The sequence below is a fragment of the Anas acuta genome, chromosome 1 (genome assembly GCF_963932015.1).
Source record: "Anas acuta chromosome 1, bAnaAcu1.1, whole genome shotgun sequence".
In the NCBI taxonomy this organism is placed as follows: Eukaryota; Metazoa; Chordata; class Aves; order Anseriformes; family Anatidae; genus Anas; species Anas acuta.
In genome coordinates, this window is record NC_088979.1 from 185,654,310 (window position 1) to 185,671,523 (window position 17,214).

At 42.3% G+C, this 17,214-nt stretch overlaps 1 protein-coding gene across 9 annotated transcripts in view; it reads left to right on the top strand.

Annotated features, from left to right (window-relative positions):
• Window positions 1–142: 142 nt before the first annotated feature.
• BRD1 (bromodomain containing 1) overlaps window positions 143–17,214 on the top strand; it is a 69,377-nt gene continuing 52,305 nt past the window's right edge. For 3 of the 9 annotated variants that reach the window (XR_011092061.1, XM_068669691.1, XM_068669692.1), the window contains exons 1-2: window positions 143–8,742; window positions 15,189–16,569. Coding sequence is in view for 7 of the 9 variants with exons in the window: in XM_068669691.1 (XP_068525792.1) it covers window positions 15,203–16,569 (1,367 nt within the window). In the remaining 2 variants the exon portion in view is untranslated. Of the gene's footprint in view, window positions 8,743–10,194; window positions 10,748–11,245; window positions 11,762–15,188; window positions 16,570–17,214 lie in introns of those variants that run through there. The other 6 variants (XM_068669689.1, XM_068669688.1, XM_068669686.1 and 3 more) reach the window with 6 other exon arrangements.

The following is a 17,214-nucleotide window of genomic DNA, read 5'->3' on the forward strand; positions in this document are numbered from 1 at the left end:
GCAGCAGCGGCGGCGGCACGCACGACGCACAACGCACAACATGTCACCGCGCCGCAAAATGGCCGCCCCCGCGCCGGTGGCGGCGGCGGGGACGGGGCTGCTGCTGCTGCGTCTCCCGCCTCCGCCTGGATCTGAGCTCCCGTGTGGGCTGAACCGTGTGGGTTCAGGATCGGTGGTGGCCGTGGTGCCGGTTCCTGCTGGCTTGGGATCCCAGCGCTCTCCGGTTCTGGTGTCCGGCTGTTGCTGGCTCGCTGCCTTCCGTGCTTGGGAAGGATCGGTCAGGGTCCCCAGGCGGACCTGACCCACGCTTTGCGTTCGGGGAAGGGGATGAAGTGGGGTAGGTGATGGCTTCTAATGTATGGAGAGCCGAGTGGAAACATGGTCTGGTGAGGCTTTGACGTTTGTTGTCAGATTCCTGGTGGCGGTCACAGGCATCCATTACTTTGACTTCAGTGTCATCAGTGACGGTAACTCGCATCTTGCCTTCGGCAGGAGAAAAGCAGTCGCAGTACTGCTGGTAAAATCCTTTTTTTGTTGTTCTGTTTTTTAAAGCAGTGCTATGTTTTAAATTGAGTCAGTGTTTAGAGAGAGAAGTTCATTTTCTTCAACCATCATATTTAAGAAAGTACCTGTTTCTTGATGCGAGTCGTCTTCATCAGTTAACTGATTTTATTTATTTATTTATTGTAATGAACAAATTGAGGCCATAATGTCTTGGTGGATTATGTGTGCATATGGGGGGGGGGGGGGAAGGGGAACAGCTGATCCTTCTCCAATATGAAATAGTGGAGCTCTTGATCATTTTTCTACACTGTTTGTCATGGTTGTACTTCTGTACTGTTTGCTCAGCCTTCCAAGTGGATGTTGCTGGTCAGCATAAAGTAAATGGTCTGTTATAGTTAGTGCTTCCTTGGGAAATCTCTTGCAAAGTTCATACGCTGCTCAGACTTGAAATAAAGTAGGTATTAGAGTGTGTGCTGACAGTCCTTCTTGGTTCCACAGTGTAACTATTTAACTTATGTTTTTGCAGTTGAGCTGCTACTATAGAAAATTGAGGCCAACTAACTTGGAGGCCAGAGTAATTTGAGACAGTGTTACTCTGGCTTGCCCAGTTTCCACTGTTACAAAAATGCATTTATATGGATACAGCTGCCTAAAACAAAGTTTGGTCTTGGCCAGGTCTCTTGGACTCTGTAACAAATGTGGGAGCTTAGCTAAGGCACTGTCACCAGTCTCTTGACTAGCGATCAAGCGATCATGGTGATTATTTAACATGCAATAATAACAAACAGAAATGTATCGTCTCAAAAAGCATGTCTTAGAGAACTATGAAATTGTAACAATGTGTTGAATGTTACTTGGAATTATATAGTTACTCTCACCGCACAATGAAAGGCATGACAACATAAGAATATGTGCCAACTTTTTTTTTATAATAGCTATGACTTTCAAGAGTTTTCAATTTATAGTTGAAAACTGTACAGCAAGTTTTTTTTTTTTTTTTTAAAAAAAAAGAAAATTCATTTTGTACTCTCCCACTGCACATTCCTGATTCTCCACACATTTTTCTGAATGTCTTTTTTTTTTTTTCACATGTTCTAGTATGGAAATTTCAGCAATGGTTAAAGAAATTATCTACTTTGATTAAATCATCTCAGTTACATGAAAACCAGTCTGTGTATAGATGTATATCACACATAGAGTGTGATATAGCTGTAACTTCCTTCTGTTCTACAAAAACACATCAGAAATGTAAGAAAGTCAGTCTCAAAAATCTGAACACAACAGCTCAAAAAGACTTCTCTCAAGCAATCAGTTAATATGAAGAATAAAACAAAGAGATGGGGGTGATCTGATAAGGTGACTGCAAAGGAAAGAAAGTAACTAGTACCTGGGGAAGGCTCCAGACTGCCAGCTTGTGGTGGATGTCACAGTTTTGGGTGTAGTGATAGTCTAAAGATATAGATTCTGCATAAAGCATGCAATCTGAGGTGTAAGTATGTGAAAGAACATAAGCCTTTGGAAAATGGATATTAGGAAAGCTTACACAAGGCATCTTGACAGTAAGTAACCAAAAAGTTTCTTATTTAACCTCAAAGAGTATCTTTCCCCCCCCGTTTATATATTTTTATGAACTTGTCTGTTTCAGGTATAGTGAATAAACACTTCTATTTGTACTTTTAATTTAACCTGTCATGAATTAAAAGTGATCTGATACTAAATGAATGTCAAAAATTCATTTCTCAGTCCCCGGAGTAAACTGCAAAGTACCTAGCTCCCTGTTGTGTTTTGTGGAGTATCAGAAGGCTAAGAGATCATGGTCCCAAAGAAACTGTTCAGATTCTCTGGAGAACAGGTGTTTGGGGCTCGGAGAAGAAGGAAATATCACTGCACTAACTGTAAGTCAATAGCTCTCTGTCATTCTCAATACAAGGGCAGGCTATAATAAAAGCCTAAAATCAGCAGGCAACTGGGTGAAAACCTGGTGTCCATTCCTACCATGACAGACAGAACACATATATTCCTTAAATGTACCTGTTTCTCTGTCAATATGCTGTTACAAGCTATGAGAAGATTGCAGAGGTGCAGTTGCTGCAGATAGAGCTTTGTGTTCTGTGGTCTCAGAGTCTCTCCAGCCACTAATCTTCTCATCTTAATTTGAATTTATTTTTCTTATCTGTTTGTATTTTTTTCTTGGTAGTAATGGTAACAGTGATGGTGCAATGATAAGTTAATGTAGTTCTGTCTTCCTGAATGTGTATGCTACTGGAGATAGTTAATGTTATAATAGTATACTGGTAATACCAGTGGTGGGAGCAATAACCATTTTGCTGCTATTACTTGGTTTTAGCAGAATTTAACAGCAAACCTCTTCATACTCAGTAACAGAAACAAACTTATCACTCAAACCTTTAGCTTCACCTCAAATGCCTCGTGTATTGGTAGTGCATTTTCCATATGAAATTATTAAGACAAAAACTGCCTTAAATAGTACTTCTTAAATCAAGCATAAAGATTCGGTGCCTCTTGTATGCACTGAGATAACTTATTTAATAAAACGATTTATTTTTTTTGTATAGACTCCAGCCTCTTCCAGGACCCTGTGTAGACAGTGCCAACTTAAAATCAAAACCTTAAAATAAAGGTCAGAAGTACTAAATTTGGATGTCCAATTTAGTATCACAAGGGTATGGTTTCTAAGAACACTTAACATAGGAGAGTATTTATATATTTAGCATACATACCCCATTAACTTCAGCAGGCACTTGGCTCTGTTCATCATATCCAAGGTGTCAAGCTGGATGCTCAGAAAAGAAAGAATGAACAATTATGCAGTGGTTCTGAGCAAGTTTAAACAGCGTTTGCTGCCAGTGCTTTTATATTAATTACCTCATTTGTCACAAACAACTGTCTTATCTCTGTTTTTTTTGTCCTGGATTTATAGCACATTAGGAGTGTATGTTGGTAATTTTGGTGTGGAGTTGTGCATATGACAGGAAGTTCAGAGGATTTATTCATATGGAATGTGAATGAGAATATGAAATATGAATTCATATGGAATGAGGATGATGCTGGAATATCTGGAGTCCTATGAGGAGTGATCACATTGAAGATCCTACTTTTTTTTTTTAAGATTCATTTTGCTTTATGAGGCCATATTATATATTAGAACTGATTTATATATATGTGATTTTGGAAGACCTCTATCCTCCATCACCAGGCACTGGTCAAGGTTGCCAGGTCTGAGATAAGGCAAAGAAAACCTACACAGGGCTCATTACTGCTTGCTTGTTATCTGATACATACAAGTAGGGTTTCTGTGATCAGGGGACGTCTTTCTCTGGACTCCTTCTGAAGCTATGAGCTATATCTGGTTTTCCTGTTTGTTAATTTTTTGGTGGATATCATGCATTCAGAATCTTGCTCCTGATTTATTTTTTCACTTCCACAAGGTGATGTCACCTTGCTTTGTTGTCTTTCCTCATGTAAATGAGGAGACAAGGTTTTAATTCTAAATGAGCCCAGCTATTCTGGGATTACTTCTGCAGTAAATGACTGGGGATTCCAACAGCAAGGCTTCCTCTGCTACATACCATCTTAATCATCTGCAGACCAGGTCTGTCCTTGAGAATGAATGAAGAAGAGGTAGTAAAGTAATTAAGGCTGGATTTGTTTCATCGCTGATTGAATTTTAATTTAATTATAACAGAGCTGAAGTATTAACTCGGTGTAAACACTGGATTCTTTCTCAGAGATGCACCTTTGAGAGTGATCTAACTAGGAAAAAAACCTCAAAATTTGTGTTTTATTAGGTATTAAGAGTTACAAGTTCTGATACTGACAGTAAGAAATTGGAAATTCCTTGAAGTCTCCTAAGTGATTTAATACATAAAGTGCGTAAGTTATTAACCTTTTCCTGATCCCTTCCATAAAGTTTATCAGAGAAAATAAAAATGTGTTTCTAGTAATACTGTTTACATGCCAGCTTAAGCAGTTGCCTGAATTCAAGTTGAAAGAAAAATCTTCTGAAACCCAAACCTGATGAGGAGAACAACTACAGGAAGAAGTTATAAACTACTGAAAATGATGTTTGATTTGAAAAATCCATTGTGTGACAAGTACTTTTGTGGAGAGCAATCCCCCTCTCTCTTCCTCCTCCCTCCCCCCTTTGTGGCTGCTTTTTGACACAAATTTTCAGTTCAAATAATTTAATTTGTTTCATTAACCTTCTATAAATAGTCTTCATCTGCTGAGTTCCTCAGGACATCTTGGGGAAAAAAAAGTCAAAATACAATGTAAATTGTTTAGCCACAGTGGCTGTAGTTCTTTGCTCTGTAAGTACGATATATTTAGAACTTTTCACATAGCAATTATTGTTTTGCTCTTTGATTCCCACCCATTACCGCTGACATTTTCTCTTTGCCCATAACTTGGCTCAGTTACTTATTCTATGTGAATTGACACAGACATTCCCATTCTAAACATGCAGCTTCTTTTGTCAGCTTAAGCTAATGACGCCTAATAATTAGGAACACTAAAGGGGCACTCAGACCCTGGGTTTACTTTTCTGCTGCCTTCCTTACTCTGGCAATCATGTTTGTCTGATTGTGCAGTGAGGCAGTTCAGGGGACTAAACAGAAAATCAACAGGCTAAACAGTGAAGGGTTATTATAATGGCAATTACCATTTGGCAGGGATAGCTTCCCATAAAGGCTTCTGCAGGTGGAGTTACCATACAGAACATATTAAAGGTGCCAATCTGTAAGCACTAGGAATTGAATAATTAATGCCAAAGAGGCAATGACGGGAGAGAAGGGGAATAATACTTCCTTGTTTAAGGCTCTGTCTGCTCTTCTGTAAACAACAATATCATTAGGTATGAGTCCAAATAACTGCTCAAATTGTGTTTTTTTGTTTTGTTTTTTTAATCAGCTTAAGAAGAAATACTAAATCATATAGCTTTATTTCTGACCTGCTTCTGAGCTTTTGAATCTTCTTACCTCACAACAATCCTGAAATTTCAGCAATGTGGTTGACATAATTTCTGTGGTTATATATCTTGAATCACCAAGGATGCATTCATTGTATTATCCTTTTCGTTTTCATTAAGCATAGTTCCGTTTTGCTGTTTAAAAGACCTACAGGTGAGTAGATGGGTAATCTCTGTGCTTTTGGTGCAGCATTTTGAAAAAATAGAAGTTAATTTGGGATGATTCTTTTGTGAAGTGTAACACAGATATGCTTTAACATATATTCTAATACAGTATATTTTTTTGTTTGTATGTTTGTTTTTTTTTTTTAATATTTGCAGTGCCTGCGGGGGTAATTGCAAGCCCCACCTTCCATTATGCAAAGGTTATATGCACAATCCGCAAAGAGAGCCTTATAACTGCAAAATCCCAAAGGTATGTGATGTTAAAGGATTTGGAACAGTGGAAGGGTAAGGAAGGCAGGAAGTAGGTTTCGTTGTCAATTCTGCCTCTCAAAGAGCTGTTTAACTACAAAGGCTACATAACTTTTCTTGAAATAGGTGACTCCAAGCAGTAGTTCATACAAATACTTAAATGGAAATGGGGTAAGGACCTTTGCATAGCAGCTGTACAGCCTAATGACCACTCTGTCAAATGGTCTGTAAGTATTATCTATAGATAACATTCCACAGGACTGCTCAGCAGATATAAGTCACAGAGGTATTTCTTAGCAAGCGCAGTGATGTAGCTTGAATTCTGGTGGAGCTCTGATGATAAAAAGACTCTGTCTTTATCAGTATCATAGGAGGCACTGACAGAGACTGCAGTCTGTTTTAAAACATGTTTCAGAGAAGGCTGTTCTTTTAGATCACCATGAACTCTCCTTATCAATTTTATAGAGAACCTCTTTCCTTCTGAGGATGATAAAGATGGAGCATACAGAAAGTAAGAGTTAGTGAGGCCAAAAGAACCAAAATACTTTGATTCCGTAGCAGTTAGTGAACAGGGGTGAACACCTATATTATTTCATCTTACCTAAGCCTTTGTCACAGTGTGGTCAAAATCTTCAGGACTGAATGAAATTAAAAAGGAAATGCATGATTCTTACTAACTAGAGAACAAAGAAGATGTGCAGTAATCTTGTAGTGAAAAGACTCAATGCTTTTCTTCTGTATTTGAAGCTAAAAGGTTCTGGAATTGCCATCTAGGACTTTGGACCATATATCCTCTTCAGTCTAATATGAAGATGTTGTCTTTCTGCCAAAGTATTGATGGATCAGTGATACGTGGATTTGTATTTAAATATAGCAGTTCATGGAGATCCGCCAAAAGAGGTGCAGGGACATTACACCACCACACAGACTGAGAATAAACAGTTGTGTTTTTGTCAGCATGTTGCTGTAACATGTCTTGTGATAGAGTTGCAGCATCTTAATCACAGTGTATGCTGTCCGGACTTCCGCAATATTTGGGAACAACCTTTTTTTAAGAACAGCTGGCCTTGCACAGTCAGGCCCCCTGAGTAATTTGCCAGCACCACAACTGATGAGGTAAGTGAAATGGAAAAGCATCCCCCTTACAGGATGTGAGAAACCACAGTAACATATGTTATCAGACATATTTTGGGGGAATATAATTATGTATTGAGTGTGAAGAAGCAAACCATATAGCGGGAAAGTGAGACTTAGGAAATTTTATGGGGACAGTTTGGTTTGTGGAATCATGTAGTGGTGTTCAATGTCTTAGCGAAGTTAGGCAGAGTTGTCGCCATGCTGGTGTGAAGACCCATGCATGCAGTCCAAAATCTATCTGGAAACTGAAAGGTTCTTATGACTTCTAAAGAACATGTGGCATGGGATCTGGCTCTTGCTTGTCCCTTTAGCAGCTGTCTGTTCAAAGAAGGAAAGGGATACAGAGTTCTGTCCAAAGAAGATCAGTACCACTGCCAAAAATTAAAGGCTGCAGCAAGTCCAAATTGATCTCTATTAATCTGGAACAAAAGTTTTGCTGTGCAGGTGATATACTTGAGCAATGTAGTAATGTCTCAAAGGTTGATTATGAAAGGGAAAATGAGCAGATGGATAGCATTTGAGTTTGTTTACATGATTCTTTCCTCTTGAAATGTTTGTCTTAAGAATTTGATAACTACTGCAGGTGAAAGCTGGTAAGCAGAAGATATTCCATCTGTGAAAATCTTTCTTGGAGAGTGAGTCAGCAGTGGCAACTTGAATCAAAACCTGATGCTGCTAAGCAGGAGTGTGAAGATTGTGATGGAGCGGGACCAACTCCCCCCTCCCCCCCCATTGAGTTAGTGCCAAAAAAGGTGATGAGGGTCCTGTTGCCATCAAACTATCATGCAGAGGGACAGTTATCTTTTTGCTTGAAACTGAACGGCATCCCATTAAAATTGTTTCTGCCTCTTCCAAAAATGGAAAGAAAACTCTTTTGAGGTGCTAGGTCTCACTTGTGAGATGGAGCAGGCAAGGAAACAAATCTTTGAGATTATAGAAGCATGTGCTCAGGACTGGTCAAATATACCAGGCAATACCATACATTGTTGCATTTTGAAATAATGCAAGCTAACATTACAGATATTTAACATCGAGGATTGAAGATCCTGATCTAGCAGCCTTTCATAAGGTCAATGAGAAGAGGTTTGAAAGCGTAAGGCTCCTATTACTGGACTGTGTGTCAGGCCTGCTCTGATCTTTGTGCCATTGCTGTGAAACACTGTATCAAGGAATTGCATGCATTCTGTGCCAGAGCCTGGGCAGTCCATAGTAAAAAAAATCATACCTTCTTCCTGAGGTTAATTGCAAGGATCCAGAGCCCTGATGAACCCTGCCTCTAAGTCAGTAATTTGAAGTTGATTTACTGTCTTTAGTATGGGCACTAGGAAATGAAGCTTAGCAGTTCTTTGAAACTCTGCAGAGAGTCTGAGGAGCACAGAGGCCTTTCTGTGTTACGCTAAAATAGATCAGAAGCCTCTCATTTCAAATCAGTTGGGAGATCAGATCCTGGCACTGTAACACATTGTCATGATTGATTCAGGCTGTGCTATGAGTCCTTGGTCAACAGGTCGTGGGAATCAATGATGCTGCCACTGTCTTTATAATGAAATGACTTTTGAACTACCACTTCCTTTTTATTTTTTTATTTTTTTTATCAGCATGAAGTTTAAGACAGTACACTTTACGGATGGGGTATTTTTACCAAATGTGCCTTGTGCACAGGGCAGGCAGAGCTGGAAGATGAATCTCAACAAAGTCATGTAAGTAGAGCTTACCAGAGAATGAAGCATGAGATCAAACTGCAAAAAGATGGTTAAATGGTGCAAATACATGTATGGAATGCTGCATTATTGAAGGCATGTGCTGCAGTCCACCTGGCAGGAAAAAAAAAAAAGGAAAAGTGCCAGACTTACTTGCGCATCAGACACAGGGGAGTATGAACACCATCAAGCTCTGTGGAAAACTTGTCTCCAGTTATAAAGTGCTTGTACAGCTGCAGGACAGATACATATGTGGATTATCAGTTAAAAGATGAAACAACATGGTTTTTATCATAAATGGGATTTTATTATATTCATTATTAGTTTCTTGACAATATTTGTAATTTCTAGTCATTTTTACTGCTTGACTGTACACTAACACATATGATTTAGTACGCTGCTTCCTCTTTAGTATCCGTCACAAGCTGAATTCTGTATTAATTTAAATCAACGTGTTGTAAGGCTTCTGAGACTGATGGTATGACCATCTAACCAGAGAGTAATTCCTTATAAGCAGTACACAGATGACCTGTATAGTTAACATGCTTTTTTTTTTTTTTTTGAAGTCAGAAGTTGAAGTTACTGTGCCAATGTGATCCTACAGATCTGCTTTTACAGGGAGTGCAGTGCGCAAGTGTTAGCTGTTTTAATACCCTCTGCTTTGCTAGAGAGCAGCCTGCTTGGATGGTCCTTGGGGGGGGGAAGGAAACGAGATGGAAAGTACTTATATTGCTTGTTGAACAAGATTTCTTTAGCTAAGTTACTTGAGCTGTTAGGACCTTACTTCACTTTTTGCAAGTAATGACAGGTGTATCTATACCTGATTTCCTAGCCATAAATCTGTTGTTGAAGTAACTGCTGGTTGAGGCAAAGGATTCTAGTGAATACACATATATTAAAAAAAAAAAGTTACAAAAGAGTTATGAAGTTGTTTTGAAGAAAGAAGAGGGTTGCAGATGGGCAAAGAGCGCCACACCTACTCTTTGCTGTTTTTCACTGCACGCAGGACTCTTTCTGTGTGATAGGCAAAGACAAGTGTTTCTCTCAGACAGGGCTAGCTCAGAAGTTTTTGAAGCATGTGGGTGCAGCTGTCCCACGGAAACACACAGTAAAATCCTCCAGATCTCGAACATGGCTGTCTAAAAATAATACTCCACAAAGGCTGTCCTTTGCGCGGGGAGCTAGAAACAACCTGGTTTTTGCCCACTCAAAACGTAGAGGCCGATCCCAGTTACTCAAAAGCAGAAGCGCGACCCGGAGACGACGTAAGAGCGAACTTCTGAGCGAAGTCGCTAAGCTCGAGCTTGGACTTTGCCCGCAGAAATAATAAATCGCAGTTCCGCGCAGCTCCCAGCCTCGGTTTTGCAGTGCAGCAGCCCTCCCCCGTCCCGCCCAACACACACACACACACACCGTTCGCCCGGGTTTAAATCCCCCCGCGCTGAGGCATTTCCGTGCCCCCTCTCCCTGCCGGGCCGGAGCTTTCCCGCCCTGTCCCCTGAGGCGCGGCCCGGCGCTGCCTCCGCCATCGAGGGGCGGGCGGGCGGGCAGCGGCGCGCAGGCTCCGCCCGGCGGCGGCGGCGGCAGCAGCGGCGGGTCTGGGCGGTGCCTGGCGCCCTCCCGTCCCTTCCCTCTCCCTCCTTCCCTCCCTCTCTCCCTCCTTCCCTCCCCCCCGTCGGCGCAGCGCTGTGGTGAAGCCGCATTGTTTGTGCCGAGGGGGGAGGGGAGCCGCTCAGCCCCGGGAGCCGAGCGCCGAAGCCCGCAGCCGGAGCGCGACCCGCGCCGCGCCTCACGAATGCGCCCGGACCGGCCGCAGCAGCAGCAGCAGCAGCAGCCCCGCAGCCAGCGCCGGGCCGCCGCCGCGGGCAGCGCCGCCCTCTCAGCGCCCGCCGCCGCGGGAGCGGGCGGCAGCGGCAGCAGCAGCAGCAGCGGCGGGAGCTCCGCCATTAGGGCGGCAGAGGCGGAGCGGGAGGTCTGTCAGCCGCGCCTCGGCGGCTCCCACAGCGTGAGTGAAGCCGGAGCAGGGCGGCGGAGGGCGGCGGGGCCCGCCGACCACCGGCCCGGGAGGGAGGGTGGGTGAGGTGGGAAGGGAGGAAGGGAAGGGCCGGGCCGGGCCCGGCGGTGGCGGCGGTCGGGGAAGGCTGCGCGGGGGGGAAGCGGAGCGCGGCGGTCTGGGGGAGGGCGCCGCTCGGGCTGTTTTGTCAGCCGCCATCTTGGTGGGCCGAGTATTTTCGCGGAGGGGAGGGAGGGCGGGAGGGAGGCGGCTGTTGGGAAGGGCCGGGAGGTGATGGGCCCGGGCAGGAACCATCCTCCCGGGGGCGGAGGGGGGGAGGCGGGAAGGGAGGAGGAGGCGGAGGGGGGGGGGGGGGAATGCCGGGGCCGGGCAGGAACCATCGGGCGCGGAGGGGGGCGTGCGCGCTGGAGGCTCCCTGGGCGTGGGCAGGAAGTGGCCGCGCAGGAGCCGCCGGGGGCGGGGCCTGAGGGAAGGGGCGGGGCCTGAGGGGTTGGGGGGCGAGATGGCGCCGGGGGCCGGGAGGCCTTGGGGGGGCTGAGGGGGATGGGGGCGTCGCGTTGCGGCAGCCCCGGCGGTCACCGCAGCGGCCTCGGCGAGGCCGAGCCGCTTTCCCCCGTCCTCCTCAGTCTCCTCTGCCCGCCCCTGTCCTCCTCAGTCTCCCCCGAGGGGAAACGCTCCCGCTCCGAGGCCGTGGGTGGTGCCCCCCTCCCCCCCCAGCGGCGCTCGCCTGCCCTGCCTCATGGTGTGGGGCTGAGCGGCGCCCCGGGGCGCGCTGCGTCCGATGGCCCCTCGGGAACGGCGGGGCCCGGTCCAGGGAGCTGGGCGGTTAGGGCGGAGGTAACCGGGACCGAGGCTGTGAGAGGAGTTTGTGAGCAAGGGGTGCGTCGTGGTGCCTCTCCTGCTGGTGATCCCGTGCCTCCTGCCGCCCTCACAGACAGCTGTCTTCGTGCGCTTGTGCTGTGGCGAGGCAAGCTGGCTGCTGGCGCCTCTTCCCAAGCAGCTGAGGTAATTCCGAGAGGGAAGAGCTGCAAACTTTTCTGTCTGACCTCCTACACTCTTCGACTTGTTGAAAGAGGCAGAAAAGTTGTGGCAGAAGTATATTGAAATTACTCCGCTACAAGCGTGATGTTGCTTTTTCAATATCAACTGGGAACTGGTGGCATAGTTCACTGCTTTTCAAAGTTACATGCGTAGCCTTCATTCCTGGGGGCCTGCGGGACACTGCAGAGGGAGAGGGAAGAGAGCTGTCTGATAATTAACCAGGAAAAGCAAACTAAAAGCCGGTCATGAATTTGTTATGTAGAAATCCAGTCTTCCTCTGGAATATTTATGGGACACTTGCAAATAGAAGACTTGTGAGGGCAACAGAACAAAGCTACTGCTGCTTTTGCTCCTGGAGTGCTGAGGTTATTCACACTTAAGTTTTTGTGAAATTATGCCAGATTAGTACCAATTCCAGATCTGTGTTCACTGTGTTATATGTGTAGGGTATCCATTGTACCAGCAAATCATAATTTGTTTGATGATTGAGCTTTATGTACAGTTGAGTACTACAAGGAAGGTGCTTAGATGTTAGCTCAGCCACAGTTTAGCATTGATTCATACAGTTTGACGTTTCTGGCAGTAGTCCTTGGTGAGAATGCACATGCTTCAAAATAGTTTCTTCCTCTTGTTGTCTGCTTGCAGCAGTGCCTAAGAATTTCAGGAAGATAGGTGTAGAGACATTGGAAATTATTATTATAGTACTGTAATACTGGGTTAGGTTAGATAATTAAATGTGGACAAGTAGCACAATTCTTGATTCTGAAGGCTACCTCCCATGTCTCCCCCAGTAATTTGTTCAGAACACTGGCTGTCTTCATGAATATCTTGGCTGGTTATGTATCTGTTCATAATTGTAGGAAGAGAGATTTAAAGAGAAAACAGACCTTTACATCTAGACAAAATTGCGCAATTGTGTGAGATGAACGTAACTAAATGATCAGGGTTATTGTTTGTTTGTTTTTATTGGTGACTAAATTCAAGACAAGTATCAAAAAATACCATAAAATGAAACCATACTGATCTGTAGTAGGTTGCTGTACACTGACACATCATGTACTAGCTATAAAAATCTCTCATGTTTGTTCACGTTAATAAACAAATCAGGGTCATTGTGATATCTTTGGCCTCTGAATCACAAAATCTATTGTGAAACTGTGGGAACTAACTTCTAATTGCAGTTAAATTATCCGTATGTCTGTTTCTAGTTAGTGGGCCTTCTATAACAGCATTAGTGGTATAAACTTCTGGAGTTAAGAAATAGGTCTAATTTAATCCAATGTCATTTAACAGAATTAGATTATTAAATATTTCTCCAAACTTGTTTGAAGAGGTGGAACCTTTTTTATTCTTCCGTTATTTATAAAGAGCAGATCAGAGGTGTGTGATGATTAAACACTGACTGTTGTCTGGTTTTGAGCTTGTGCTATAAAAACAAGTAATAAGAATTAAGGAATATCTGTGTAAAAGTCAGATCTGTGAGTAATACGCTTAATCTTCACATGAATAATAAGGGTAGCTTAGATTCATCTTTTTAATTTCTCTTTGGGAAACAAGGTCAATTTGTGATAGCAGATAAGACCCTCTCAAGAGTTGCTTTTAACACTTGTTGCCTAAATTGTCTAGTCTTCCCTTAAAATGAGTTCCTTCGGGACTTTGAAGGTGGATTTCTTGAAATTGGTGTCAGACAACAAAAGCAAAAGGCAGGCTGCACAGGATGTTTTGTGTATTAATTGTTCCAGTCTTTGCTATTTTCTTCATAAAATAGCTACAGTGCTTTGTTACAATAACTGTGCTCTGATCTCTGTAATTGTCTGCTCTTTTGGCAATACATGCTGATGCTAGCTGAGTTATTTTAACTAATAGGTGACACTGACGTGAATTTGTCAGTGTTGCAGTATTTCTGTCTGATCAGAATTAAAATAGGAGGCCCTAATAATACTTCAAGCAGGTGATTAAAGATCAAGAGTTGTTTTTTTTTTCTGTACCTGAGGTTGAAGTTTGCTTTATTAATGATTTATTAGGAAGGGGAGTAAAAGAACTTTTAAGCTTGAGGTTATTGGTTGGTTCTGTAATAGTGTTCAGCCTCTTTTTTTTATTGGGCGGGGGGGAAACGTGTCATATAGACTATAAGCATGGAAGCTGTTAATGAGAATTTCTGTAGTCAAAATGCATTCCTGTTCTAGTCACGGTGCTTCATTCTGGGGAAAAAAAAGGTCTATTTCTTTGGTATGTTGTATGTAATGGGTGCTGATCTTGTTCCAGCAGCTGATAAACTTGGAAATGATGTCATTTATATTTTATAAAGAGCTTGGGCTTGAATTTAAAGACAGGGAGATACTTGCCTACTCCAGTTGCTGAGGAGAACTCTTGAAGAATGGATTGAGGGACAAGGGTTTGAGGGATGCGTGCACGCACAGATGCACCCAGTGTGTACCCAGAGCCTAAGTCAAATTACAGGCGGAATATTTCATAACTGTAGCCCATACTTCACTGTATCAGTCACTGCAAGTTTAATTGTGTTCTTGTCATTTCGAGCATCTCTTTGTATTCAAAAGTTTTGGCGCTGACTGGGATTCAACCTGCTACTATGGGAGTTATGTAAAACAGTAAAATGTGCATTGATGCTGGTAAATCTGTGGCCATGGCAATGATGTGATTCTCAGATACAATGCTTGTAGAACCGTTTCTGTGGTAAGTGTAGTAAGGTAAAGAATAATAGATTCATGAAGAATTTAAAAAAAAAAAAAAAGCTGTCAAGCTGCATGCTTGTCAAATTTGGAGGTATGCATGTTTTTCTAGCTGTAAGCATAGGTGTACTAACTGAGCTGTTAATGTATTTCAAACTGCACTGGATACAGTTGTGGGAAAAACTTTCAGGATTATGTAAGTACTTTCAGATAAAAAAATTTTCAGATGAAAAAAAAGATTTTCAGATGAAAAATCTGAAGCTCAGGGAAAAAAAAATGAAACTGCATTTTTAATTGCAATTCCAGTTACTCAGCAGTTGTAAGAAAATCTTTAATACAGTAATTCCAATGTAACAGCTCTATTATTTTTCTCTTGCATTTCTGATTCTTTTTTTCTTATGCAGAGTTGTTCCCGTTAGCTCTTCTGCAGCATTTTTATTATGGATTTTATATAGCTGTGTTTACTTAGAGAAGCTAGCATTTAGGAGATCATTTCATCATCAAGTTACTTTGTTCAAGCCTGAGCAGTCTTATAAACTAAGGGTGAGAAGCATTTTTCTGTTGTTGCTTGTTTTTTTTCTTCTAATTGGATAGGTGGTTTGGGAGCCATAGGACTTAAGTTATTTCTTTTAGTATAATAAAACTAACATTTTCAAGTCATTTTTCAGAGTTCGTAGTTTTAACTGTTGCTCTCATTCTAGGTAAACATTACCAAATGAGGAGAAAAGGAAGATGCCATCGAGTATCGGCAGCAAGGCATTCTTCTTCCCCATGCAGTATTAAGCACTCCCCTACACGAGAAACCTTGACGTACGCTCAAGCTCAAAGAATGGTTGAAATAGAAATTGAAGGTCGCCTGCATAGGATCAGTATCTTTGATCCTTTAGAGATTATATTAGAAGATGATCTTACGGCCCAGGAAATGAGTGAATGCAACAGCAATAAGGAAAATAGTGAAAGACCACCAGTTTGTTTAAGAAGCAAACGGCATAAAAATAACAAAGTAAAAAAGAAAAATGAAGTTCTTCCGAGCTCACACGGTATACCTGCTACAACAACTCCTCTTCCAGAACCAAAAGTACGGATTGTTGAATACAGTCCCCCTTCAGCTCCTCGGAGACCTCCAGTTTATTACAAATTCATTGAGAAGTCAGCAGAAGAACTTGATAATGAAGTTGAGTATGACATGGATGAGGAAGATTATGCATGGTTAGAAATAATAAATGAAAAGCGGAAAAGCGATGGAGTGTCAGTTGTTTCACAAAACATGTTTGAATTCCTTATGGATAGGTTTGAAAAGGAGTCTTATTGTGAGAACCAAAAACAGGGTGATCATCAGTCTTTAATTGATGAAGATGCAGTGTGTTGTATATGCATGGATGGTGAATGTCAGAACAGCAATGTAATCCTGTTTTGTGATATGTGTAATTTAGCAGTACATCAGGAATGCTATGGGGTGCCATATATACCTGAGGGTCAGTGGCTCTGCAGACACTGTCTGCAGTCCCGTTCTCGGCCTGTAGACTGTGTGCTGTGCCCAAACAAGGGAGGTGCCTTTAAAAAGACTGATGATGATCGCTGGGGACATGTTGTGTGTGCTTTGTGGATTCCAGAAGTTGGATTTGCCAATACAGTTTTTATTGAGCCAATTGATGGTGTCAGGAACATTCCCCCGGCCAGATGGAAGTTAACATGCTACCTCTGTAAACAGAAAGGTGTTGGTGCCTGCATCCAGTGCCACAAAGCAAACTGCTATACTGCATTCCATGTGACGTGTGCTCAAAAAGCCGGTCTATATATGAAAATGGAACCTGTGAAAGAACTAACTGGCAGTGGGACAACGTTCTCTGTAAAAAAGACTGCCTATTGTGATGTACATACTCCACCAGGTTGCATACGGAGACCTCTAAATATTTATGGAGAAGCTGAAATCAAAAACGGTGTTTGTAGGAAGGAGGGATCAGTCAGAACTGCTAGGTCTACATCAAAAGTCAGAAAAAAGACAAAAAAGGCCAAGAAAACAGTGGTTGAACCCTGTACAGTTATGCCAACAGTATCTGCTCCTTATATCCCTCCCCAGAGGTAAGCAAACCATCCAAGTGAGAGAAACCTTTATGTATTTACCTGTTTAATCTTAAGCCAATGCTTTTAGATACTGACTTAAAGCCTTTGTGTGTTTCTTCTATGTCTTCCTTAAAGGCTGTATTCAGAGGATTAATGTGAATGATGTACCTTGTACTTCAGTGAAATTGCATTAAAAATGCAGTAACTTCTTTAGATAAGTTAGTGGTCTGACTTCTTGAATTCAGAAACATTTTTTTTTGTCAGACCAAATGATGTTGTGTGTGCAGTTGTCTGCTGTACTTTTGAAAATTATCCACTGAATTCAAAATAGCTTGTGTAGTTGACATTCATTTTAAAAAGTCAAGCTCAAAGTTAAATGTATTTATAATTTGGGAATCTGAACTTATTTTCCTAACCTTAAGACCTCCAAAATAAAAATTAAATTGGCATATATAGGATTTGAATCTTGTTTCATCTCACATAACTTAAGCATAAATTTGTACCTTAAGATCTATGAGGGTACAACAAGCCCTCCAAGAAATACTCCTCTTGCAGTGCATAGTAATTTTTAATTTTTCTCCTGTATCTGCATTTTCCTTTTGCAAATACAGTAGCATTTATGAAGAATTTGAGGAATTTGCTAACCTATGTACTTTTTTTTTA